At 34.1% G+C, this 27,630-nt stretch overlaps 3 protein-coding genes across 13 annotated transcripts in view; 1 reads left to right on the top strand and 2 right to left on the bottom strand.

Moving 5' to 3' along the window:
- The window catches only part of LOC114871704, a 125,374-nt gene extending 123,557 nt beyond the window's left edge, over nt 1-1,817 (bottom strand). For both annotated transcript variants that reach the window (XM_029177927.2, XM_029177931.2), the window contains exon 1: nt 384-1,817. The gene's annotated coding sequence lies outside the window, so the exon portion shown is untranslated. The remainder of the gene's footprint in view (nt 1-383) is intronic.
- A 287-nt stretch (nt 1,818-2,104) lies between these two features.
- Nucleotides 2,105-6,217, bottom strand: LOC114871743 (serine/threonine-protein phosphatase 6 catalytic subunit). Its single transcript, XM_029178040.2, has 7 exons — nt 6,131-6,217; nt 5,909-6,004; nt 5,567-5,774; nt 5,399-5,478; nt 5,218-5,323; nt 4,986-5,147; nt 2,105-4,795 (listed from the first exon to the last, which is right to left on the bottom strand). Exons 1-7 carry the CDS (start codon nt 6,197-6,199, stop codon nt 4,605-4,607), a joined length of 912 nt encoding a protein of 303 aa, XP_029033873.1. The 5' UTR covers nt 6,200-6,217; the 3' UTR covers nt 2,105-4,604.
- Nucleotides 6,218-6,342: 125 nt separating this feature from the next.
- Nucleotides 6,343-27,598, top strand: LOC114871741 (dynamin). 10 transcript variants are annotated; one of them, XM_029178029.2, is made up of 20 exons: nt 6,343-6,424; nt 7,183-7,870; nt 8,642-8,715; nt 9,057-9,206; nt 9,280-9,483; nt 9,557-9,749; nt 9,829-10,038; nt 10,507-10,706; nt 11,514-11,659; nt 11,739-11,896; nt 13,614-13,640; nt 14,977-15,148; nt 15,236-15,481; nt 15,995-16,006; nt 16,313-16,519; nt 16,706-16,881; nt 16,993-16,998; nt 17,461-17,649; nt 19,172-19,267; nt 25,809-27,598. In XM_029178029.2, exons 2-20 carry the CDS (start codon nt 7,707-7,709, stop codon nt 25,870-25,872), a joined length of 2,694 nt encoding a protein of 897 aa, XP_029033862.1. In that variant the 5' UTR covers nt 6,343-6,424; nt 7,183-7,706; the 3' UTR covers nt 25,873-27,598. The 10 variants fall into 10 exon arrangements, with proteins under 10 accessions (XP_029033862.1, XP_029033861.1, XP_046144179.1 ...); XM_029178028.2 differs by lacking the exon at nt 15,995-16,006 and adding an exon at nt 15,667-15,678; XM_046288223.1 differs by lacking the exon at nt 13,614-13,640.
- Nucleotides 27,599-27,630: the final 32 nt, after the last annotated feature.

Genomic DNA, 27,630 nt, shown 5'->3' with positions numbered 1-27,630 from the left:
TTTCTAATCGCGTATATAAAGTTCGGTGATTTCTGAGCAAATTTATTGCTCACGCAGGATAATGTAGCTATCGTTCGAGACAACTATCGAACCGTCGTTTTGTAACGGAATAGCACGGACATCTTGTTTCGTTCGATCGTTTCGATCGTGATCGTCGAAGAACACTGAATCAATCGAAATATTTGTACCTATTTTACGAAAACCTTCATAATAATCGCTGATTTATGATTGTACGAGCAATAGATGTAACAAGGTCGACAGGTTATATGTATTTTATGTACGTTTAAACGTGACACCGGGAACAGTGAAGCGTCCACGTGACGCCGTGATCAGCTATCAATGATATATTATCGAATTAAGTTGTTGTCACATGTTTCACTCACCGTGATGTCTTCTTCGATGCTCTATACCAGCCAGGAACACGAAAGAAATGTAATTCAGTCATTAATTTCACTATTAAAACTACAAAAGTCACTGAAATTACGAGCACGGACTGTCACTTTGAACGGATTGGCGAACACTGAAGTATGCTGCTTGTCACGTGATAGCCGAAGGCGCGCGCAATACAAACGTTAACCCAAAAACGATGGGCAGAAAGAAAGCACGAATGCCGGATTGGCAAGAGGAAATACTTTTTCAATGAGTGAGTCAAAGTTACCAATTTCTACCTACGTTTAGGAAGTACATTTTTATCGTCTCGTTTACCTTCGACTATTCCTTTTGTAACTGAGATTTGAGCGCCGTGTGAATCGCCGCTCTGCCGGGAACCGGATGCTGCGTTGCTACTAAACAAATTTTTTCAATCGATCTTTTGCGCGCGAATTACGAATTCCCGTCGATCGCTACGAATGCGCGGGAAATTATTTAATTCGATATTTTTCAAATTTTTGCACTTGATTCAATTGTTAATAATTGTTCACGATATCGAGTTTATAAACGTGTTTTTTAAAGAATCATTATTATTCTACCCTGGGAAGCGTTCAAACATGATTCTATTGCATTTTTTATTAGATTTTATAAATTGTTTAATCTTCGAAGAATCGTTAACGAAATTGTACTTATTGTTAGTCACATTAAACACCTGCAATTTCATTTAAAATTTTTAATCGAAGCAAATGAGTTATAGAAACGTGTTTTATTTCTTTTGAATTGTTTAGAGACTGAACGAGAAATCTTCTCTTGTGCTTTTCTTTTATATTCGTCGATGCATGTCTCGAACCAAACAGTCTAGTCGGTGGAGAAGAGAACATATTCGTTTATTGTAAAGACTTACGTTTTAGTTTTAACTTATTTCTCGTCGTTAGTTAACGACTTCGTAAATATTCGTCTAGCTTGTTCTTTGCATTTTTTATTGCATTTCATTCTCTGTCTCGTATCGTGAGCTCTTGAAATCGTTGGATCATTTTTCTTTTTCGTCGTTTAACCCAGTGGTGAATGATATTAATAACGCGAATGCGCTTACGGATTCGTAGCTGAAGGGGAAAAAATCCTTTAACTTGTTTGCGTAAAGACGTGTACATATAGATGATGTTGAGAAACATAATGAATTCGTTGTTATTACAAAAATGAAAGATTGTAAGATATATAATGTTGTTCGTCCGACCAATAATCGGAAGCTATCGGTTCCGGGCAAAACAGGCTAGATTTCACAGGTGGCGCGTAAACCCCCTGTATTTTTATGAATAAATAAGATATTTTAAAAAAAAAAAAAAAGTAAATCTGAAGTCTGTTTGGAGATGCCTTTCATAGGGATTATAAATGTAGATAATATATTATACATAATGAACATAAATACACTATATTATTATATATAAATAGTAAGGAATAAATAGAATGATATATATATGTATATATATCATAATAGAATGATATATATATATGCGATGAAAATAATATTATTACAAGTAAATAAACTAATTAAAGATGAACAGATTTGATGATATCTTTATTGTTCCACACCCACACCTACATATGATAACTTTTCCTTTTCAACACCTCACGATATTATATAGTTATATATGTGTGTGTATATAGTATATGTATGTATATATTTGTACTTTATTTATCACAATAATAACGGGAGTATTATTGATAATGTCAGTTGCAATTTTTCCGCATTTTTATTACAGACGTTTCATTACATTAACATAACAAAGTCTATACTTTCAAGGTACATGATCGTTAAACTGTTGTCTACCTGTGAGATCTTTAAGAATTATGCGCAGTGTTCAAGCTCCCGCAGAGAAGAACATATACTTTATGCTAACTTATTAGTCTCATTATTTTTAATGTCATTGTCTTTATTAACGTGGAGCTTATCCGATGTACAATCGTCGCAAGCGCTTGGACACTTCGATAAGATTAAAGCGATCACAGACAGAGGCATTAAAAGGTGAATACTGCGAATACCTAAGTAGACACAGAGGCTAATACTTTTTACGATTTCTAGGATGTCCGTACTACATAGGCATTTTCATGCATCACCTCCGTTTCACGATATATTAATTAGAGGCTGCAAAAACGACGGGTCGAGTTTGTAACGTAAACTCCGTGTCTTAAAATTGTATAATAATCTATCTAATACAATATTGACAATGTAAGTATTAAAGCAGCGGTTAATGTAAAAACGTGTAATTGCATATCGTAACAATCTGAATAGATATATATATATATATATGTATATATATAAATATTTTTAGTCGATATCATTGTAAAATGTAAAAAGTATCTCGTATGAAAAGCAATCGAAATGGACGCCGAAATATCTTACGAGAGATAATAATAATAAAAAAGTCGAATTATCATAAAGGGATTGTTAATAATACTTCCTGGAATATAAAAAAGGTGAAAGAGAAAATTCCTTATACACGCCCTTTTGTTAAGCTCTCGGTTATTTATTATGATCCGTCCTAGTTCGTCTCTATGATTATCTGTCATTAGAAAGTGTTTACTTCTAGTAGACCGTCATGTTATAGTTCTGAAGGCACTGTTCAAAAGTTGATTATACTTCTTGAAATAACAAGTCTTCAAAACATCCTCAAACGACTCGACATGGAAAATCGTTACAAACGTCGACGCAATTTTCACATGCCTCACTTGAACTATATCACAAAATTCAAAATAGAGTAGTTTCAACTTGACATCCAGTGCCAATGCCAATGCCATATATGTCGAGTCTGTGATCGGTTAGGAATTATCATGAGCTAGCAAATCGATGGTCAGAATTCAGGCTTATGATACGCAATGGCCGGTGCGTTCTATTAATTATGTATCAATATCATCATACCATTATATTACACAAACGCTTATTAATTTAGAGGCACATTGCTAAGGGTCTCGGTTCTTAAAAATTGCTCCCTACATTAATGAACTTATGACAATCTAGCTATTATAATTATTCAGTACGACAGCGATTTGGCATATAATATGGAAACTGTACAAAGCTTCCGAGAATAACGATAGAGTACTCAAACTATTGCTCTGTATACACAGAAGTGAAACATGGCTGGAAAGGCCGATACTAGGAAAGAATTTCAATGTACATATTTTTTTTTTGTCTTTTTTCTCTTTTTTTCTTTTTACTTTAAACATTTTTGCAAACGGTATGTTGAGCTTGTAATAAAGAAGAAAGAAAGAATGGAATATAAAGTTGTCATGTGCATAGAAATATTAACAAAAATCCTATCATATAATACAATTTTTCTTCTACTGAATTTCCTTACCTAGGCAGGAAAACTTTGGCTACTGCTACATACTATTTGTACCTCAGCGAAACCGCCGAATTTATGCTGCTAAGAACACTGATTGCGCATCTAGTAGTATTAAAAGAATTGCACGCAGCACACACAGTATCTAAACCAGAAACAGATCAATTACATACTCAGGAAGACCTTAACAGTAGTATATATGCTCACGCTTTAATAAACCTGAATTCTACGCACAACGATCATAATATCAGTTAAGCATTCACTATACTCAGAGACTTTTCCACGGCGGAATGTTTAAATGTTTTTTTTTTGTTTCTTTTTTTTGTTTTTTTTTTCATTTATTCATTCATATAGTACTGAACCATTTGTTGTTCGCGTTCACAACTTACTTAAAAGCGTTTAGCCTTTAAAACAATACGTTCACAATACTGCTCTGAGATGCGAATGCTCAGAATGTACACAGTAGACAGCAAAAGCGTCTAGACCACAGAAGTTCACATTTCAATTCGAAAAATTCGTCGAACTAAAGAAGTCAGGCTGATGCAATGGCAGACGCACTATGTATAAAAGTTCATTCTTTAACATACAAAAATGGGTAAATCTTCTTAAAAAACGTGTAAGAATATTCCCTGAATAGATAATCACATGATAATTGTTTTTTCTTTTTTATTCGTTTAAATGACACATTTTTTTTATCGTAAAAACATAAAAAAAGTAACTTTTTAAAAACCGAAATTCTAAATAATGTACCACCTTTCGATACGTTCCCGAAAATTTGATGCTCCGTCAGAGTACCAGCCTGTGTCTATCAATATGAAGAAACAGTCATGTAATTCCGTAAAGTCTAGACGCAGATACCACCCTTCTGCATCCAAACAAATGGAGCACTAAGTTAGATCACAAAAAGTACGGCGTAGTTGTTAAAGGCGGAATTACTCTTTCAGAATCAGGCACTGCCTGGAATAGCACTGGGCGTCTTTGATCGACAGTTGTGAACTGTAAAATACTAGCTACATTACCACAACGATAACAATAATTTGGAGCTGACCATACTGTTACAAGTTTGTCATTAAACATGTACCTGTAACCTGGAAATAAAATAAAGGAAAAATATAAATAACAGACACTTTATACTTTACCAATAACCCCTTGCGGCCGGGAGCTGTTCAAATTTAATCGCGACTGAACAAACGGCTAAACCTCATGCTATGAATATCTCGGCTTTTAATCGCAAAGGGTTAATATAGTATTAAATAATTAAAAATTTCTTAAGTATACCTTCGTGAACCAATTGATGAGCTCTACATATAAGTTTAAGATCATTTATCTCCATGAAATTATACGTTATTTTACTTCCGAATAACCAACCCGCTCCGCGTGGACTAACGGTCCATGTTTCGACATCTTCTGGATCAGACCAAACCAAATCACAGAAAGCACCTGAAACAAAAATTGAAGGTTCATTCGTACAAGTATTGTACATAACATCACAATATAATAATATAAATACCTTTATGTGGAATTTCTTGGTTTCTTTCAATCGTCCTAATTTGATCTAATGTCCTAATGGCTGGAGACAATCCACCATGCACGCATAGTACTTGTTCATCGATTAACTAAATAAAAATACTTTTGTTAAATATATAAGCTTGTATATACATGTAATTTGGTTAATATTTATTGATACTAACGGCAGCAACGGTGAGCAAGTCAAATACCCTACAGCAGTATTTCCATGCATTAGCATTGCCATATTTATTTTGACATTCATCTGCAATAAAGGAAAAAATCTGAATTTAATTTCATTGTTATACATGTAGAGATAATAAATCAATGTTTAATTTATAATACATACTAACCATAAAAACCATAAACATGTGTAATTTGTCTGGATTCATGATTTCCTCGAAGCAATGTTATTCTATCAGACCACTTAGCTTTAAGTGTAAGTAACCGAGTAAACGTTTCTAAACTGTAATACCCTCTATCTACAAAATCTCCCATGAATATATAATTTGTATCAGGCACAGGACCACCATTACGAAATAATTCCTCTAGATCGTAAAACTGAAAAAAGAAATGATTACAACAATTAGCGGGCTAGAATCAAAGCAGCTCGAACTTTTACTTTCGAGATAATTATCGTTATCAGTAGAGATATCGATGTTGTGTTGAGGTTAGAACATTGGTATGAAATTTACCTGGCCATGAATATCTCCACACACGGTTACTGGAGTGGATACTGGTTGAATATTAGACTCTTCCAATAATAAATCACATACCATGTCACAAAGTTTCTAAACAAAAGAAATACAATGAATAGGAGTAATCTAATAGCGTATGTTTAATATCTTGTCAAATATGTCGACGGAATATAATATAATTAAAATAATAAAAAATAATATGTCATATATATTATTTACCTTAAGATCATGTTCAGGAAGATATTTGCACTCTTTTGCAATCTCTATCCATTTATCGATGTCTGACATTTTGGACTCGTATCGTAAGAAAATACCGATCGCGCCCTCACTCACTACATATAGGTGCGCTGAATTTATAGTTGATTTGTATTTTTAAAGAATACACTGAACATTTAATCTAAATCAATCCTTCGACTTTTATTCATTTTAGACTCAAGATTTTAAACGTTTTATTTAACAAAGCATTCCTCCTTCTCATCGTGTTAGACTCAAACACAGTTAAGCTACTGTAAGGTAAGATTAAACAAGACCAACTTTCATTCTCTTTAAACCTTTTATCCCATTGGTTCAGAGTTTTCACTTTACAGAGTGAAAACAAACATAAAAATAAAATATTTTTCACAATACAATAGCAAGTACTTATTATCTTTCCATGAATAGTTCACGACACCGATAAATGTATCATGTTAGATTACGACATGTCGTTTAACATAAGATGCTAGTCTGAAAATAACAAAACCACTTGACCAATAATATTATTTAAATCCTAGTATCTTTTATTTTATTCCTATACTTAAAAAAACTCAAAATTTTGTCAGTTTTTTAAATTTGAAACTTTTTAGTCAAATTTTTCGAAATGATATATCTTACTATCACTGAATCGGTTATCGAAGATCGGATTAAGTTATGTTTAGTGTGAAGTAATAACGTATTTGTACAGATTTATAAGAATGCGAGTTCCAATTTTTATTTAAATATATTGTCTTATAGTTTAAAATAACTGAAGACTAATCATTTATCTAGACATTCTTTGCCTTAGTCAAAAGATGCAATGCGCAATGTGTAGTTCATTACAATAAGACTATCAAAACTCAGTCAGTCATATGAGATGAATGAAACTGTCATTTTTACGCCTACAATAACCAGAAAGTACATATTCTCATTGGTCATCTACATTCGTAACGATTACAAAAGTTCCGCGCCAATAAAAATATTTGCCGCGTACTATTCAAAAGCAATGGGTCAAGAAAATGATTATTTGTCGTGAACAGGATCAAGAGACGACAAAAGGTGTAGTTCCAGCTTCCTTTAATATCAGATCATCGTGGGACGTGGAAAAAGGTCAGCAGCAGGAGGACGATATGGATTTTATCTCACGATGAAAAGTGGGTCAGAACGGAGGTGCCTGTGCGCACGCTTCGATTATCGATTGAAACACGTTACGTGCCTTGAGTTCGTACCACTGGATCTCATTTACGTGAACACAGTGGCTGTGGACGTTCGTAGTGTAACTTTCTTGCAGTAGGCCAGTGGCTGACATCTTCCCGTTTGCGGTCCCGTGCACGAGCACGGTTATTAGAAAAATGCGGTGAAATTTCATGCAAAACGACGTGCCTTTGTGAAATCGGCCATTTTGGTAGTGCGTGTTTCACGAAAACGGATAGGATCACTTCTGGCAGCTACCCTCAACGGTTGTGTGTGGAAGTGGTGGCAGCTCGGTGTCGCCCACAGGACACAGCCGTAAAGTTGAAAACGATCGTGTTCCTGTGCCATTGAAGCAAACAGCCTCGACAAAATGGCAGGAAACACGGGTATGGAACAATTGATTCCGATTGTGAACAAGCTGCAAGATGCATTCACACAACTTGGGGTGCACATGCAACTTGATCTACCACAGATCGCAGTGGTAGGTGGTCAGAGTGCAGGAAAAAGTTCTGTTCTTGAGAACTTTGTCGGGAAGTAAGTATATCATCTGCTAATGCTTCATTGTCTTTCCATATTATAACTCTTTCATTGACATATATTTTGAAAATCATTAAACGACGATTATACGATTATTCAAACGTTTGATTAAAGGCGTGGCGAACTACGCCACGTTATAATTTTGACGTTCATCCTTGGTTATTTTGATTGAACTATTCCTCTTTTCTATACCTCTACAGGTTAACTATTTTAATCTATCGATCATGACATCAAAATCTACTATATCTTTGTGATCTGGGACCGCCTACACGACGACCTGTCAAACGGTTATTCTTTCTCGCTGCTATAACAGTTAACCTTCTACTAAATTGCCTCAAGTGTACATATACAACGACGAGAATTATTAATTTAATTGTTCCTGATGTAGACCATTTAGTATTACATTCTACAAATACAGTCCTTTTCAATTTACCATACATTATTGGAAATCCTCAAATCTTGTATTAATGTCATAATAAATTAGTTAACAGTACATATTGTTTATAATTTTATTTTAAATGTAATAGTTTTTATAAGGGAAAAAGTATCGGTAGCTGCTGATTAAAATATAACTCAAACGTAGAGCATATTATTTTATGGCAATTATATTTAAGAGAAAGCATATTCTTGTTGTATACATCAACAGGTTCTATTATCTATTAAGTAAATAAATATAATTGTACTCATGTTATTTATTCTATTTCAGTGTTACACATTTTAATATTATTATAATAACCACATGTATAATAATGCATTTTTCATTTTCAGAGATTTCTTACCTAGAGGATCAGGCATTGTAACCAGAAGACCACTTATCTTACAACTGATTAATAGTACAACTGGTGAGTCATAATAGATAAATATATTACAACACATTTCATATGATGAATATAAAAATTTATTGTATGAAATAATATTTTGTTACAATTGGTTTCAGTATAAAATTTTGTATGATTTTATGTTGTAGTTTGAACTTAGCATAGCATCTCCTTAATTGTTCTGTATCAACTTATCACATTTCCTGTGACAATGAACTTTTGATAAGCACAAAATTGAATGTATTATCACTTTTATTATGAAGCTAAACAATTAAAATTAATTGAATGATATTAACAGAAATACATACTTTAAAGGATTCTATAAAATTTCATGAGTGATTAAATCAAATATCTTTCCATTATAGAATTTGCTGAGTTTCTACACTGTAAAGGTAAAAAGTTTGTGGACTTTGATGAAGTACGGAAGGAAATTGAAGCAGAAACAGACAGGATTACAGGCAGTAATAAGGGTATTTCTAACATACCTATAAATTTAAGAGTTTATTCACCCAATGGTAAATATATTTCTACATTGCATCCTGTACTAATGTGTATTGTCATTTCAATTAACATGTTTGTTGTTGGTAGTATTAAATTTAACACTTATCGACTTACCTGGCCTCACAAAAGTACCAATTGGAGATCAACCAGTAGACATAGAAGCTCAAATTAAAGCCATGATTTTTCAATTTATCAAAAGAGAAAATTGCCTTATATTGGCAGTAACACCTGCAAATACTGATTTGGCAAATAGTGATGCTCTTAAACTTGCCAAAGAAGTAGATCCTCAAGGTATATACATGTTTGTTTTGCGAATAGAAATAATAAATTTCGATACATTTTCCACTGTAAACTGTTTGGTTAGGTGTACGTACAATTGGTGTTATTACAAAACTGGATCTTATGGATGATGGTACAGATGCAAGAGATATTCTGGAAAACAAACTATTGCCTCTAAGGCGAGGTTATATAGGTGTTGTTAATAGAAGTCAAAAAGATATAGAAGGTCGGAAAGATATTAAAAATGCTTTAGCGGCTGAAAGGACGTTTTTCCTAAGGTATACGTCAACAGTGGAGAATAATTGTACAAATTAATAATTCACAAAATACATAAAATATTTTTTTTTTTTCTATTAGCCATCCATCTTATCGGCACCTAGCAGATAGATTAGGAACACCGTATTTGCAACGTGTTTTGAACCAGCAATTAACAAATCATATCAGGGACACTCTACCAGCATTAAGAGATAGATTACAAAAACAGTTACTTGCTTTGGAAAAAGATGTAGAACAGTACAAACATTTCAGACCTGATGATCCTGCCATAAAAACAAAAGCTATGTTACAGTAAGTACAGTCTTTGTATAATTTCACCTTCGTAATTGATAATACGCTGTTTAGTAAAACAATATTAGTGAACAAAAAAGGTTTAGATATAAATAGATCATGTGAAATCTATTACAAACTAAACTTACCTTTTGCAGTTTTCTCTTAAAATACATTATGGGTGGAGGGTCTTGATATTTTAGAGCATTTTATTATTTTTCAGATCAATTCAAATGTTTATGTAGGTATCATATTCTCTTCATACGCGTGTGTATACCATTTGCATGGAAATTTTAATGCATCATACATTTTTATTTAACTCAAATCAGAGTGGAAACTAACCCATTAACATGAAAAATTTTAATGTACTAATGAGACATTATATTTATATAGCTTTCTAATCCAAAATATCATGACTCTCTACCCATATAACCAGTATTAAAGTTTAGTGCTTGTCTATGCATTGATTGAAAGAAAAACATTTTTAAGGATGATCCAACAGCTTCAGTCAGATTTTGAAAGGACTATAGAAGGTTCAGGATCTGCACAAATTAATACAATGGAGCTTAGTGGAGGTGCTAAGATAAATAGACTATTCCATGAACGTTTTCCGTTTGAAATAGTTAAAATGGAATTTGATGAAAAAGAATTGAGAAGGGAAATTGCTTTTGCCATTAGGAATATTCATGGTAAATAATACGTTAATTTTCACTGTTGCAATTTTATTACGTACAGTACCGAGCATGGTCCCGGGCATCCGCCTCCTCCCCACCGTAAGCTTCCACGGGATCCTGCCCGTCACCGTAGGTGGCGAAAAATAAATTTTCATCCCGGTGAAAATGACGATATAGGGGAGAAGACCCCGTATTTATAATTATTAAGTATCAAATTAATAATTAAAATTATGAGAATTCCTGCTTCCCCTGTATCGCCATTGCTCCTAGGAAAGTCTACTTTGTTCGATACGGTACATACAGTATTCTTCCAAGAAGTTCGACTCGAGCTTATCTATTGCTCACAATTGATTATCGATGATCAAACAAATGAATCAGCGAAACAAAAACACTTGAATTTCAATGTCTGTTGTTCGAACGGAGTGAAATTATTTTAATCGAATTTTTGAGATTGCTGTAGTAAAAGTAATACTACTGTCCGTCCAATGAGACGAGTCAGTATGGATGTCATAGAATCAATTCCTGAATCACCTATTCTTGGAGAGAATGCTGTATATAATATTAAATGAATATACGATTGTGTCTTTTATTATGTCACGATATTTAATTTCTATTATTTTGCCTTTTGATTCCTACGATTATTTGGAAATTCGCAGGCTGAATAAGCTCACTGTAATGACGGGTTCATTTTGATACAATAAAATCAAGTCAGAATATATTATCCGTTGCGGCGGTGATCCGAGCCAGTGACATAATGAAAGGCAACAAAGCTGCACTTTGTTGATTTAAAAATAAAGTACTAACAATAGCATAATGTCATAGGTATCAGGGTAGGTTTGTTTACTCCTGATATGGCCTTTGAGGCAATAGTTAAGAAGCAAATCAATAGACTCAAGGAACCTAGTCTAAAATGTGTGGACCTAGTTGTACAGGAGCTCAGTAACGTTGTACGCATTTGCACCGATAGAGTAAGTAAATTTTTCTTTTCTACTTGTAAAACTTCAAGCGTTACATGTTTGTTAACGTAACATCTACTTTGTGTTGCAGATGTCACGTTATCCTAGATTGAGGGAAGAAACGGAACGTATTATTACCACTCATGTTAGACAACGTGAACAAATGTGTAAGGAGCAGCTGGTACTTCTGGTGGACTGTGAACTTGCCTACATGAACACGAATCATGAAGATTTTATCGGTTTTGCCAAGTAAGTTGCTTGCATTTTATTATGTGTTACTGTAGCAATTCAATAAAATCAACAACATAAATAATACGATAGAAAATTTTGATTTTTAATCACCGCACATCTAGCGCTCTATGTTGTTCTTACATTCATAACTGCAGCTATAGATTTTAGCATACTTACATGTATAAGTTTTACTATTTTACGTTTAAAAAAATACATTATAAATTTTAAAAATGTGTAAATAAAGCATTATTTTGTTACTCATTGAACGAACAAGATACAAATATCATCTTGTTAATCGCTATTATTTTAGTGACTGAAAACTCGACAATACTCAGAAATTTCTTACCGAGATTTAAAAAAAAACATTTTCATACTTGCAGTAATGAATTTCTATATTGCATGACTAATGTAAATTCATCACATAGCATAGTCCACATAAATGATAATGTACTTCAATACATAGCAAACAGGGTATTATTTTTAATTTGTTTCATTATTTTTATCATTATTAAAAGCTACAATTTAAGTTACATATAGCAGAAAAAAATCATGATAATAAATAAATTCACAGGGTAGATTCATAATTAGTTATATTAGTTTGCTTGCAACATTTTTGTACGCAAATTACGAATTATAATTTTGCATATTTAACCCTTCGACAGTCCAATAAAATTACAAATTGCTACAAAAGAATTGTTCATAAGTACTATTATCCATCCTCCTAATTAAATAGTAGGCAGAAGAAAATAAAGACACGAGCGACTAAAAATAAAGATAATATTATTACTTATTACATGTAATAATAAATATAGATATTTATAATAGATTCAATAGCCTGGTGCGTCACCATGCGCGAGTTTTACTCCGAATAAACTGTCGGAGGGTTAATTATATTCACATAATCCTTGGCAGGTTTATAAGGTATATCTCATAATCAGTGCATGTCTTGCTAAAATCAGTTCACATTGCAAGCTTTATACTAGTACGTACTATTAGCTCATTTTGTTTTTCAAAGCAGAGGCACACATTGTCGGTATCGTTAATAAATAGTAGAACTTATGCTATTCTTTCTATTTGATGTACGTGTGTATGACACTTCGTGTCATATGTATTGTCATATTAAATTGTATCCCACTTACATTTCTCCTATTCGAAATTTGCATATTTCTAACATTTTAATACTTTACTGTTATGTAACTAACATAATTTTTGTTCATTTCTATATTTTACTTATTCAACACTTGAAATATTTTGATAACTCAAATTGTTAATAGATGATGATAATGAACAATTTGAAAATAGAGTACTATATATATACTGCTACTCAGTTTAATTTTTATTCCAAAATTAGTTATTATTTGGTTTCTTGATACATGTACGAATAGTAGACAAATATTTATGTAATAGTATTTTCTTTTATATGATGATTAAGAATAATTGAATAATAATACTGTAGCTTCTTTAACAAAATCTTTTATGTCATTAAAGGCAAGGCATACCTCTTCATAAAAAGTGTTGCAAAAATTGTTAATAATCATTCAAAAGTAATATTTGTAGTGCTTTCATTATATCTGTACATTTTAAACTTATACTAATAAGCTTTGCGTAATTGAGGCTTAAAAATTGTATGTCTTTCCTTAAATTACATAGCATTGTACACATTTCCTGACATTTGTTTCCATTCATCAAAACTTTATACTTCACAATTAAAGAAATTATTTAATTATATCGGCAGCGCGGCAGCCAGTAGCCATAATGCAAGGTAAGAATTATAAAGTACATTGGAACAAAGATTTACACTACATTTTTCTTCCTTTTCCATTTTCACGCTCTTAATCTTTTATGCTTATTTTTAGTTCATTTTCCCTAGCTTCCGATTTTTATCATTTTCTTAATAAAGAGTATGATCCATGAAAAGCAATATCCCACTTGTGTCCTTTATAATAATAAAAAATGGAAAATTACATATTTTTCTAGTATATTAGGTTTTCCTTATTCTTCTTTTAATTAAAACCGATTTTTTTTATTTTTAATTATTTAAAATTATCAGTAATTCTTAATATATTTTTTACAGTTGACCAATAACTGTTCATTACAATTTCAATTAATGTAATAAAAATAAAGTTGTACTCTATGAAAATGAAAAAATGAAAAAAAATTTTATTAAATTGCGTGTGATACTCTTATGCATATACTATTTATTTCTATTTATTCGTTTATTTTTTTTACTTTCTATATAATTTTACATACTAGAAAATACACTTAAAATTAATTAAAAATTTAATAATTTTAATTTTAGTCTCTTGTACATGTTCGCACAATTCAAATGTATCATTCGAATGAATCATTCACTAAAAGTCATGCATAGATGCTCCGAATCGTATATTTCATACAGCAGCATCAAATCTTGATTTCATCACTTTTCACATTGTTTCACAATGAATGTAATATATATGTGCTTCTGCAATTCTTTATGCATTGTCATATATAAAATTACTAAAGTGTTGATTAAGTAGTAATAACATTCTGTGTATTTACATGTTACAATGTTTGAATGTACATTCAAAAATTATATAATTGTAATATTTCAAACTGTATGAAAGAGTATATGCATGGAGTTGTTGTGGCTGTATGTTATATAGTTTTCTCTACGTAAGCTAAAAACAACTTGAGAGGTGAAATTAACATTTTTTTTATTTATTTAGTGAATTTTTATTCTATTCACAATTGTAAAATTATTAATCAATGATATACAGCCAAAGTAATGATCCTTCCTATGTTATTCTTTTATCACATCTCATTTTTCAACATTTTAATGCCATAAAAGCACATATTTTAGAAAGTTTAATTATTCGGTATGATTCAATAATTCATTTATATTATAAAATTAAATTTGAACTTGTGTGAACGTTTGTGTAAGTTAAAAGAAAAAAAAAATATTGCTAGGATTTTACCCTGCTAGATTTTTTTTTTACAAAATATACAAGATAAACTAACAAATTTTTTTGTGCAAGTTGTTATAATACACTTTGTACATGGGTATTCAAACACTTCTTTTCTATTTAACATTTCATTTTACATTGTATCTTATGTTGCAGTGCACAACAGTCCTCGGAAAATGCAGTGAAATCTGGTCGTCATACATTAGGCAATCAAGTGATACGTAAGGGTTACATGTGCATCCACAATCTTGGTATAATGAAAGGTGGTTCTAAAGATTATTGGTTTGTCCTAACATCGGAGAGCATTTCATGGTTCAAGGATGAAGAAGTAAATATATTTTTTAATTACAACATGTTTAGTAATATGTAAGTTTGTATGTAAGATATAAGCTATTTGTTATGTCTTTTTGTTTAGGAACGCGAGAAGAAGTACATGTTACCTTTAGATGGATTAAAATTACGAGATTTGGAACAAGGTTTCATGTCCCGACGTCACTTGTTCGCTTTGTTTAATCCTGAAGGCAGAAACGTTTACAAGGATTCCAAACAGCTTGAGTTGAGCTGTGAAACACAGGATGATGTTGATTCTTGGAAAGCTTCTTTCCTTCGAGCTGGTGTATATCCTGAGAAGTCAACGGAACAAGCAAATGGCGAAGGGGAGGTAATTTCTTTTTTATATTTAAAGAATTTGATAAAAATATGTATGTATCTATCTGTTGTATCATTTTTATTTATGAATTTATATTTATTAAATCATGGGAGGATTCATTTGGTTTTATTATTATTATTAGAAATAAATACATTTTATTATGTTTACTAGCGAAAGATTATTTTCATTTATTTTAGGATAAGCAGCGGGTGAGTTAGTACGGTATAACTAGATTATTTGCTTGACATTAAATTCTTAATTGCGTGGTGGTGTGATAACGATATTGCTCATAATATTCATGACCAGAAACTAATTTTGACGGAGTCTCGAAGTATATTTTAGTTTTACATTAAATGTAATAATTAAAGACAGTACAAAATTTTAATCAATTCGTATATTTTGTAAAAGCGCTTCTATTTAAATAATCTTCTTAATGCAAGTATGAATTAGCTATGTTCTTCAGAAATTAATTAGGTTTTGTATTTAAAATTATGATTGCATTTTTTTGCCTCTAATCAACTAAAGGAAGGATATGAGGTTGGTACAATAGTAAAAGTTTCGTAGAATGACATACGGACACACAACACGTACACGAATGTAAAACACCTCCACCCAGCTCTGCTTTTTTGACAATGAATATATTTCGCTGTTGAAATATGTATGTATTGTTTATAAAAATACTTTGTTTTCTTGGCAGTATTTGCGTTGGGACCTGAAACCCATAACACTTTAATTATTGCTGCTATACTTTTTTAAAAATTTTATATAACTATTTTGAACACTACTTTTAACTTGTATCATTGCGATTATCGGTGCATCAAATTTATTGCTCACATTTTATAGGGTGGATCGGAAGCTCAGTCATCAATGGATCCTCAGTTGGAGCGTCAAGTGGAGACTATCAGGAACCTTGTTGATTCGTACATGAAGATTGTCACCAAAACTACTCGCGATCTGGTTCCAAAGACAATTATGCATTTGATCATCAATAATGCAAAGGATTTCATCAATGGAGAGCTATTGGCTCATCTGTACGCAAGCGGTGATCAGGTAAAAATTCATCCAAACTTAGAGCATTATAGCTCTATATATTTGCAGACACATTTTTTTTTTAATATTACATTTCTCATCTAATGAATTAACGATGCCCTCAGAATTTCCTCGAGATCGCTAAACTTCATAAAGATTGTTTGAAGAGTTTCATTAATCGGATAACTGTAAGTTCTCCTCTTATAGACTTCAATGATGGAAGAATCACCGGAAGAGGCACAAAAACGGGAAGAAATGTTACGCATGTATCACGCATGCAAGGAAGCACTTCGTATCATCGGGGATGTTTCAATGGCGACGGTTACTACTCCGGTACCACCGCCGGTGAAAAACGATTGGTTGGCGTCTGGCGAGAATCCAAGGTAACAATTATGATATTATTTTCATTGTCGCTTACGCATTCAACTAATTTGGTATCTTTCAATCTTGTACTGCCTGCTTTTGCCCCATACACTTGAACACCGTTGAAACAGTCTTGGGTAAGAGCTATTACGTTTCTATTAATTATCGTTTTTTCCTCTTTTCTTTTTATGTCTGTATTTGGAGGCATTCAAAACAGACTGTTATACCCCTATTATTTGTATATGTATAATTTTATCTGTATGCTTTATATTTTTGTTTCATTTCCAAACTTATTTCAAGCTTTATAACACCTTTTATATTTTCATTAATATAAGTTCTTTCTCTATATGTTTTTAATACATTATACTCGAGCCCAATTCTTCCAACTATTAGAATATAAATCATAAATAGGACATCTTATGTTAATATTGAATGCAGAGAGCAGTAATGAAATCCATTGCTAAAACTACTTTTATAATTTAGTATGTTTGTACAGTCCCGGTTAATATCTATTCCATCTTCCATCTAAATTGCATACCTAAACTGTACACTCAGGAAACTTGATAATCGTTATTTATCTGGCAATCAATTTATTACAGGTTATCACCACCATCACCTGGTGGGCCAAGACGTGGAGTGACACAGCCACCACCTCTTTCTAGTTCTCGTGCTCCACCACCGGTGCCAACAGGAGGCCGTCCAGCACCGGCTATTCCTAACAGACCCGGACCTGGTGGACCTCCACCGGCCCGCTCTACACCTGGCCTACCTCCTCCTATGGTACCATCGTAAGTACTCATTAATTCACCTTAATAATTAATTTACCAAAAATATATATAACTTGTGAAGTAGTACAGAGAATTTTGGAAGAATTGATAATTGAATTAAAACGCTTTGTACTAGCAAGTACTTTATCAATCATTGACTTTTTCACGTGACGAATTTTGCACAACAACGTTCTGTCGATTTTTTGTGTTAAGGTAGTCCTGTGTCTTAAGAACGTGGTGAAGGTCCTCTTTTTTTTTTTTTTTTTAAATTAATTCTTCATTAAATATTCTTCACTAAAATATTGTTGAAAACAGAAACTTGCAGTTGCTTGTCTCTGTTAGCTTTGTGTGATTGGGGCTTTGGTGCTAACATCACTTTCTATTGCAGGCGCCGACAATAAGTCTTCGCACTAACTCGCCTAATCGCTACTAATCATTATATATATTTATATATATATCGATTACATCTAGTCAGTGTACATTTTACACGAGATACAATTTCCTAATGCTACATGTTTTGTCTGCAAACATTACAGATTACGGAATCACTGTTTAATTAGAGGTGTGCGATTTGTAGAAGAACGAGCGAAACCACGATATTTATATCAGTTAACAATTAAAAAAGAGCTTCCAAGAATTTCGACGAATCATTTGTCTCGTACCGGTAATCTGCATTTGTTTTCAAGTGGTCCAATTATTTCGTAAGAATGACCAACTAATCATTTCTTCCTTTTCTTTTAACCAACACCCAAAACATATTACGCTCATTTTCAAAGTCATTCTAAAATAAAATCCAACCCGCACACCTCTAATTGACACTCTTAAGTGTTTACGATACATTTAATCGGTATTAGTAAAAGAGAGAAAATAAAAGTACTTAGAATTAAATCACGTACCGTTCGTGACGAATGAAACCTTAGGTAGAGCGACGTTTGTTTCATTGTAAATTAGTTCGATGGAATTGTACATGATGCCTGTATATACAACTAAAAAAACGTTGTAAAATAAATGGTCTTGGGTTTATCACCAGGCGGACAAGTATTCATTCGCTTACTAACAGCATGACATTTTTAATTACAAGAACGCCGCATTTCTTTGTGGTCGCATTTTCCATGCGTTTAGATGAGTTCGTTTCGTCGCAGAGATAAAGAAACTGTATTTGAGAATGCAACACACGACGTGTTACACACCCGACAGCTTTCAAGTCTCTTTAATATCATCATCGCTTTCTTGCTATTGTTCGTTCGATCGATCGAACGTCCGCATAGAAGATCAATATCTTAGTCAATTATCAATTAGGAACAGACGTGTCGGTGCCTGCATTGAACAGCATTTAATTAGCATTAGACAAAACATCGCGCTCTTTTTTCTTTTTTTTTTTTTTTCTTCATAACGTTTCTTGAGGTCACTTAAGATTATCCGAGGATGCACGATGTAGTTGCATCTTGATCGATTTCTGTATAGTAATATATAAATGTTAAGTAATTGCAACAAGATATTGAGATCAGTAGTAAAAGCTGAGTATCCCGTGGTGTGTGTTTAGTCGTGGGGGTGGTCTACAGCAGAGGGTGACGCAAGCTGCGACGCAGGCCGCTACTAATGCCGCCGTGAACGAGCTGATGGACGCATTCAAGATCAAGTAAATAGACTCGCAGTCCATAATTTTCTATGATCTTGCCCCTTTAACCACGATACGATTACATGGGTACTCCTTATTTAAGTTAAAGCGCAAGTAGATGGTAGACTGTTCAGGGTTGAGAATGAACACGACTAATTCGATGTCTCGCTGTTTTTTCTCTCGATAGAGTGATTTCAATAACAGTTCTTCTGCGTAACCAGCTATTATTATTATTTAAAAAAAAAAAATCCTTTTTGCTCTCTATCTGTTTCTCTTCGTTCGCTCCCTCTTTCGCTCTTGCATGATCCAAGAAATTGGATTCACCGCGACGATGACGATGACAATGCCATCGAAGCTGTATGTCGTTAAGTAGACACGCGATGATACACCGAAAGAGAACGTTAAGTTCGTACGCGTTTTAGTCGTGCACACAGAGAATATAGTAAATACGATTAAGAGAATATATTTGTAAGACTTGTAATTTTTTCTTCCTTACATTCCATATGTATCGTTCGCACCTTCTAACGATGGTTAGCCGTTGAAAGGAAATAAATGTGCTTTTACGAACCGTAGATTAATCATGCGCGTACATTATGTAATCCAACGTGAACCGAAAAACGAAGAAAATGAGAAAAAATTTGGTCGAATAAAGTAGAATTTCGAGAGATTCCGAGAATAAAGTAGAACGTAACTATTAGTAGATATCGTTTTCGCTTTGGAATTCTCGCTGGAGCACGGGGAGGCAGCGATCTTTTTGTCGATAGAGACGTATGTTTAAAAAGAAAAGAGAACGGAGGAAACGTTGAAAGCTCGTTAGATATTACTAGTATCTCCAGTGAATCTATCCTGGAAAGTCTACCAGAACCCTATAATGTGATCAAAAGGTAGTCTCAATTAGACGGAATTTCCATGGTAAAAGGAAGTCGTCGTCGTCGAACGTTCGTTTCCGGACTTACGGATAGAAAAAAGAATGAAAATGTCATGCTGTTGGTGTGAGGATCGAATGTATCGTTGACTGTTCGCTTTATCCATCGGCGACGATTGTATTAACACCGGCTAAGTTTAAGCAATCAGTAATTATATTAATTGCGCGACTAAATAAAAGTCATCACACTGTTTCTCTACCTCTTAACATGTTCACCATGATTAGTTTCATTCTTAGCTATATCAATACTAAATATAAACCATATAAAGATTATAATTATACATATGTATGTATATATACATACACACTAGCTAATCCCTATGAAATATTAACAATAAATAAATAAATAAATAAAAAAAAAAGAAACGTGCTCAGACATAGGATGTGATATAGCGTAGATTGCTTCGAGGATTTTGCATGAAAATCCTGAGTTGCGAACCCACCCCTTTCTCTCTCTCTCTCTCTCTCTAAAAAATAAAACCTAACAACCGACACTAACGATACCGGATCAGAATAATATAATATTATATGCGTATTATAGCGATCGTATATCGTTCTAATGTATAATTGAATGTATGTATATCACGTTAAGCGAGCATGATTAGGAGCTGCGTTTTCTTTTGAATGATATCTGTTGTTTCCTACAGCTCCGCGATCGTACCTTGGCAGATTCAATTAATTGTACATGTACATACATAAGGATGAAACACACGATGTATTCACACGTTTACTGTGTAGTTAGACGCATCTATGACTAACGAGGCGATGTGCTTTCGAGTTTCCGTAACACATATTCGTAATATTTATATGTATAATTTTGCATAAGATTAGAGGAAGCGTGCAGAGAAACGGAAGGTTTGTTCAACTTAAGAAGAAATTAAACTTTGACAGAAAATTGGAAAATCCTATCTGATATCGTTATATAAATTGCATTAGATTTTTCCAATCATCTATTGTAGATGATTTTTGGCAAATCTTAACGCGCCTATCAGAGGCGTGACATCTCTTATTGTAAGCATATATTTCTTGCGGATTTAATTCTCTTTGATTGTTCCGTTTCACTGATCGTTATCATCATTAAGGTACACATATTTATGCATAAATATTAGTCGGTTCGACGTAATCGTTAAACGTGTCATCGTCATCGTAAACGGTTCTACGCGATCAGAGCAAGTTCGAAACATGGATTTACCCCTGGTTATGTACTTTCCGTGCAGTGACGCGCGGAAGATGAGGATCGGGGACGATGATCAAAGTGCAATTACAAAACCAGAGAGAGAGAATATTATTTTTCGTTACAGCTAAGGCTAGATGATGAATTTCGAAAAGCGTTCCTCGCGTCACTGCTCCTTTCGCGAGAAAATGAAGCACACCTCTTTTCTTATCACTTTTCTGTTAGAAACTCAGCGAGGCCTGCTCTAATAACTGTTCGTTTCGATATTAAACGGGCCTAAAATACTCGATTAACAGTCTTTATAGCATAGAAATATTTATTCTCCCCTAAATTCAGTCGTGAATTAAATTTCGATAATCGCATCTGGTGCTGATAGCCTCTCGTAAGCTCTATCGTATCTTGAAAGGAAATAAATGTTCGAAATCACTCTATCGTCGAAAGCACGTCGCACTCGTGAATTAAAACAAAATTGATCGTTTATCGACATTGAAAAAAGCTATGGTTCGTGATTTTCAGGCTACTATATCTGGTTGTTAACCCTTTGCGGTCCAAGCGAAAGTGTTATCCTAAACATCTCTGAAATTTGAAGATCTTAACAGAAAGAAAAGTGAAAAAAAAATCAGATCCATTGAAAATATTGTATACGAGGACCACAAATGGTTACATGGAATGTGTTTCGCGTACGTTAACGCTCGACAAAAGAAACGAAAAGGGTTCTTATTAAAATATGGAAAAGGGAAACATTCACGAGCAACCACAAGTGGTATTACTGTAATGTTATTGTACAAATACCTATACATATGTCTAACTACCGATCATTTTATGCATCGTACATAAACAAGGATTAAATAGATCGTGCGTTGAAAATTACAGAATAAAATTGCGATTACGATGTTATTATCATTGTGAAGCGACGTCGCGTTCTATCGTATAAGGGTATAGAGAAAGACGTTATTCGTTTCGGTAGAGCGTCACGTTCCGTGTACGGTAGATTGTGAAGCCTTTTATTTTCGTAAAAAGTACACCTTAGCGTCGTTACTTTCGAGACGGATCGTTCTTGTTACGAGTCTAAAGAGACGATTAGAGATATAAGTAGATGCACGAGGTGTAGCGTTTACAATAACTGGACATATCAAGTAGCAAACCGTGCAGAAAGATCGTTCTTCATTGTGTCCAGGTACTTCGATGTTCGTCGACGCTATTTTTTTCGATTCCACCCTCCTAAACTCTATCTTACATTCCTTATTTTCTTTTTGTATCGTTTATACTTTAATATACGTCCGTCGTTTATAATTTATCAATTAAGGTATCTTAACGAAAAAGACTCGTTTAACTCCTAGAAACATTCCGTTTTCTTCGTTCTTTAAAAAATATATTTTCATTCTTAATTCTGGCTGGGTGGAATCTTTGATATAAACGTTACAACGAAAGACGACAAGTAAAGAAACTGTGCAATCGGCTCGTGAAGGTTTCTTCACGGTCCTTTCTGATGTTTCTTTACCCTCGCACCGTCAATTAAACGATTCAACCGATTGATTTGAACAATTTTTTTCGTCCCGTTCGGTTTCACTTTGTATCGTGCGATCTGCGAACGAAGATACCCGTCGAGCCTAAGGCCCTCGAACAAAAGCCTCGGCATTCGTGACTAGATCCAGCGAAACTAGCGTTGATAATGTTTAGCGATATCGTCGCGTAGAGGCCGAATTAACGGATGGATGCGAAGGAACAAGGGAAATCGTTGACCCTCTTTTGCGAACTTTCAAAACGATAACGCGTTATCGTACCTAGCATTTAATCGTCTGGCAGAGAAGCGAATCTGAACGCGTTCTTTCCAAACGCCTGCTCGTTGCCATCAATATAGCGTAATCTAACTTGCGAACAGTTTTTCACTTACTTAGACTATTTTTTCTATTTTTCTATTTAACGTTTAGTTTGTTCGGTGCGCGCGTTCTTAATCGGTTCCGTTCAGATCGCTTCAGCGGAACGTAGAGAGGAAGAGAAGAGAAGATAAAACAATGAAATCACGCCGAGAGAAACGCGAGCAATCCTTTCACGCGACAAAATTGTTACATATGCTTCCATCTAAAAGCCTTAAGATACGTAGCGAGATTCTAGTTACAAGAAGCTTTCCTTGCGCGACACGAAGCTGTTGTACACCGCGGGCCGAGCATATATACACGCGATTATTCACGAATTTTAAGCGAACGAGGAAGAAGAGAAACAGCCGACGAATTAAGCGGAAGAAATGCCGATGAAGATTCTCACGCCAGTTTCATCGCCGACGTTTTTCACGGGGGTTGTTAAAGCGATCGTGGCCGCTGACGCTCTATGTCTTTCCATAAATTTACAAATTTTAGTTTTTAACAGACGTATGTTGCGGTTAGAAGATGAAATAAATTTTCTTGTTTCTCTTATGTTAAATTCCAAAAGCTTTGTCAGAATTTCGCCACGAAAGCGTTAACACCCTAATTGCCAGGTGGGGTCATCAGTGACCGGCGCTGAAATCTTAATTTCATTCGAATGCAAAGAAACTTAATTTTTAATAATCCATTCGTGTGCCTAGACAAGAATATCTCCACCTTGGCAGTTAAAGTTTCATTTCTTAGAATATAAACTTTTCATCCCCAGAGTACGCTTTAATTGAACCTTACAAAAAATTTTGAATATCCACTATTTTAATTGATATAATGAACTTTTTTAATATGAAATTCTACCATGGTATTCTAAGGAGTGAAATAAACGTCGGGATGAATCATGAACGTCAAATCGATGGTGCACCCTTGAGAGAGAAAAATAACAAAGATATTTAACGTTCCCCGAGAACGTTACAGCTGTCCGGTATTTTATAAAGTGCTAGTAAAAACCTTGATCATCATTTTGATACCTGTTATACTGATTTTTATAGAAGGAATTCTTTTCTACGAGAGATATCGAGATCGCTCGCCCGATCCGTGTATTGATTCATCCCCGATTATTATAGTCGGGGAGAATTTATGTTACGAGCAAGGGAAACATTCTCGGAAGGGTTAATTGGCGAATTATTTTTCTTTCGAATTGTGCACTTCACTCACGGTTCATGTTGTAATATTGCGCGGCTACGCTCGCGCGATATACCTACACTGTTTTATTGCAATATAAATGTGTATATAGGATATAAACATGTTATAGATTATAAATATATAAATATCTATATATATATATACATAAATGAAAGAGGATCCGAGAGAAATTTATAGATATCGACCGGAAACGCATTTCCGCCGGGGAAATATATATCTTGGAGCAAACTCTGCGGCTGAATAATATTTTTCAATAATTAACTGTTGTTATTAGCCGTGTAATGTTACTTGACCATTGATTAATTATTAATTATTAATCACTGATGATGCTGTTTTCTTTTCTTTTCTTTTTTATATATATGTGTGTACCACTAATTACTCTGATTTCGCTTCGTTGTGCGCGATAATTAGGATTACTTTTTAATTAAGAACGTGGGAGATCCTGATCATCCCCGCACGCTGGAATGCGTATTCGCGTTCTGCGTTCTTTTTCTTTAATAGAACCTCCTCCCTCAACCTTCCACCCACACACACGTCTGTTACCCCCTTTTTTAAAATTATATTTCACCCTTAAGCAAATCCAGGATTTTATCTCGTGAAGTAATATTTTAAATATTCAATGATGTTTCTTTTGTATTCAAAGGACGTTTGCAAGGAGTAGATTGGATTTTAAGAACGAAAGAAATCATTGTAAAGAATGTAACGAACGTCCTTTCTTCATCACATCTTAATGTTTGCATGGGTTTTCGCTATTTGCTTGAGCATGTTGTGCAAATCACGAGTTACTTTTTTTATTTCGTCTTGACAGATTATCATTCTCATTGCTTTAATTGTATTATTTAATCATTCACACGAGTAATCTATTTATGTACTTTCACGTTGCATAATCATCTACTGCGTATTTACACCGTTATTTATGTTCGTGTATTTAAGACGATGATAACGTGCTCGTTTCGCGTTCTGACATACATCCGACGATTACTGTTACTTTTTTCATTATTGATTTTTCATTAGCATACAAAGGAAAATATTCCACTTCTTTTACGTTATAGTCATTCGCCCGTCTATGACTTAGTACAATCAATCTGTACCAATATCAAATTAAATTTATTCGTTTGAATTTTGTTAAACGATCGTTGTATTCGTTTCTTAAAATTTCAAGAGGAAATAAATTTAATTGGTCATGGAATAGTTACACGACTCTTCGAACGTTAGATGAAATATAGTACAATTTTAAAATAACAAATACCAATTTGAAATCGTTTAAAGTCTCGTTCGAAGGGTATGAATTTTTCACACGATCACGAACATTTATCGCCGCCTGAATCGTTTAAATGCAATCATCGTCGCGTCTCTTATGCACCAGGAAACATCCCGGTACTTAATCACTGTCTGTGTTTATAGGCGTCCTGTACCCAATATTCCTCCCCGAATTCCCGACAGACCAAACTACGGCCGATTACACTGAGCTAGTCCATGGAAAGCACGCGACACCTGTGCGTAGGATATCGTTGCGAAACGAGTCGACGAGCGGAACAGGAGAAACGACAGCTCAGAAGCAAACTGGTAGATGCGAGCAAAAGCTGTACGGATGAATCCGGGGGTGAGAATCCTCTCGAGGACCGGGTCCATTTCCGTGTGCTCTTCCTTAATATCGATTCCACGAAAATGGTCAACATCGAAATCGTCGCTTCGTGCCGTGCTAAAGATTCGAAGAGGAGGCACACGATCAGTGAAACGGGAGGAACAAGGCTGTGCCACTAAAAAACGAAAGAGAAAGAGGGACCAAGAATTGAACGGAACCTAAACCCCGACGCACAGAGAAGACAAAGGATCTAATCCGATTCAAAGAACCGGAGATTCGGTCACTTCTACTTCTTCTTTCTCTGATAATTTCGTCTTCTATGTTTATTTATGTAACGTTAGACGCGTTTAAGTTACGTGTTAGCTGTTAAGTATTAGAAGTCGGTGCGCTCGATGCGTCCGATTCGCTCTGGAGGAACGATGATTAGCTCGTGTCCGCGATAAGGGTTCTCCGGCCAGAAGCGACGCGATTATCGAGCCGCGTTAATGGTCGCGTTTTTTCGTTAATCAGTATTAATAGGTGAGAGGGGGTAATCGATGATTCGCTTTCGCTCGTATCACCGCGAACGCGCTTTGTTGACGAAACCTTTCGTTCAGTTTACACAATTCGGGGAATCCACGATAGTCGAGATGAAATCTTTTTAAAACCACAGGGTGTTCCTTTATATAAAATTTGAAAAATGATGGGCCATTTAAGGGATGCAAATTTTTCTTAATAGTTCTATTTGGTTTAATATCAGTTTTATCATTTTTCTTTTTTTAGTATGCAATTAACAGCTATTAATTTGTTACACTTTATCGTATATAATAGGACATCCTGTATAAAGATCGAGCTACACTTAAAACGCCACGGAAGATCAAACCAGGTCGATGATGATAAAGAATCGCTTCTTACCGGAGAACCTCTAAGATATTGTTAAAACGAGATTCGTGGATGATGATAACGTGCAACCCGATTACCTCGATGTGTAGAACTCGCTAGAAAAGTACATGGTTCGCCCTATGATTTGTATAAAAAAAAAAAAAGAAATGGGTCGAACGAAATGATATTCGAACAACAGCATTCCAGAGAGAACGGCTGTGCGGGAGGAAATGAAAAAAAGGGAACCACGACTCTAAACAATTCTTTTTGTACGATTTATTTATTGAAATACGTTTACTACGATGCCATTTAACAGCTCGAATTTGTTAGTTAGCAATCGAGTCGCGAACAACGAAATTAATGATAGATGTAAATTTCTTCTCAACACGTGCGTACGTGTGATCGTCGTTTTCAACATTTTTACTTGTTTTTACGATTATTTTTGCATCTTACGGTTAGAGCTGTTGTGATAGACGCTTTCGAAGGGACATCCCTCGAGCTACGATCGTTGTTTTAACAAACGCCACAAAATTGTATATAGAAAATCGAAGTCCAAGCATAGTATTACGTGTCGATGTACGTACTAGGGTGAAAGAGAAAAATTTCAATTTCCTTTTTTTTTTTCTTTTTTTTGTAATACCAAACTTTTCACGCGTCGATAGCCAGTCCACTATGGATAACGACACTGACTGACGAGTAATGTACCTAGGACACGCGACGAATCAAATAAATGATATTTAATACGAAATTCGATAATCCTAATTATCTTCCCGGATCGAA

This window comes from Osmia bicornis, chromosome 12 (genome assembly GCF_907164935.1).
Source record: "Osmia bicornis bicornis chromosome 12, iOsmBic2.1, whole genome shotgun sequence".
Lineage (NCBI taxonomy): Eukaryota > Metazoa > Arthropoda > Insecta > Hymenoptera > Megachilidae > Osmia > Osmia bicornis.
The sequence above is the reverse complement of the archived record's forward strand: the minus strand, read 5'-3'. Positions and strand labels throughout refer to the sequence as shown.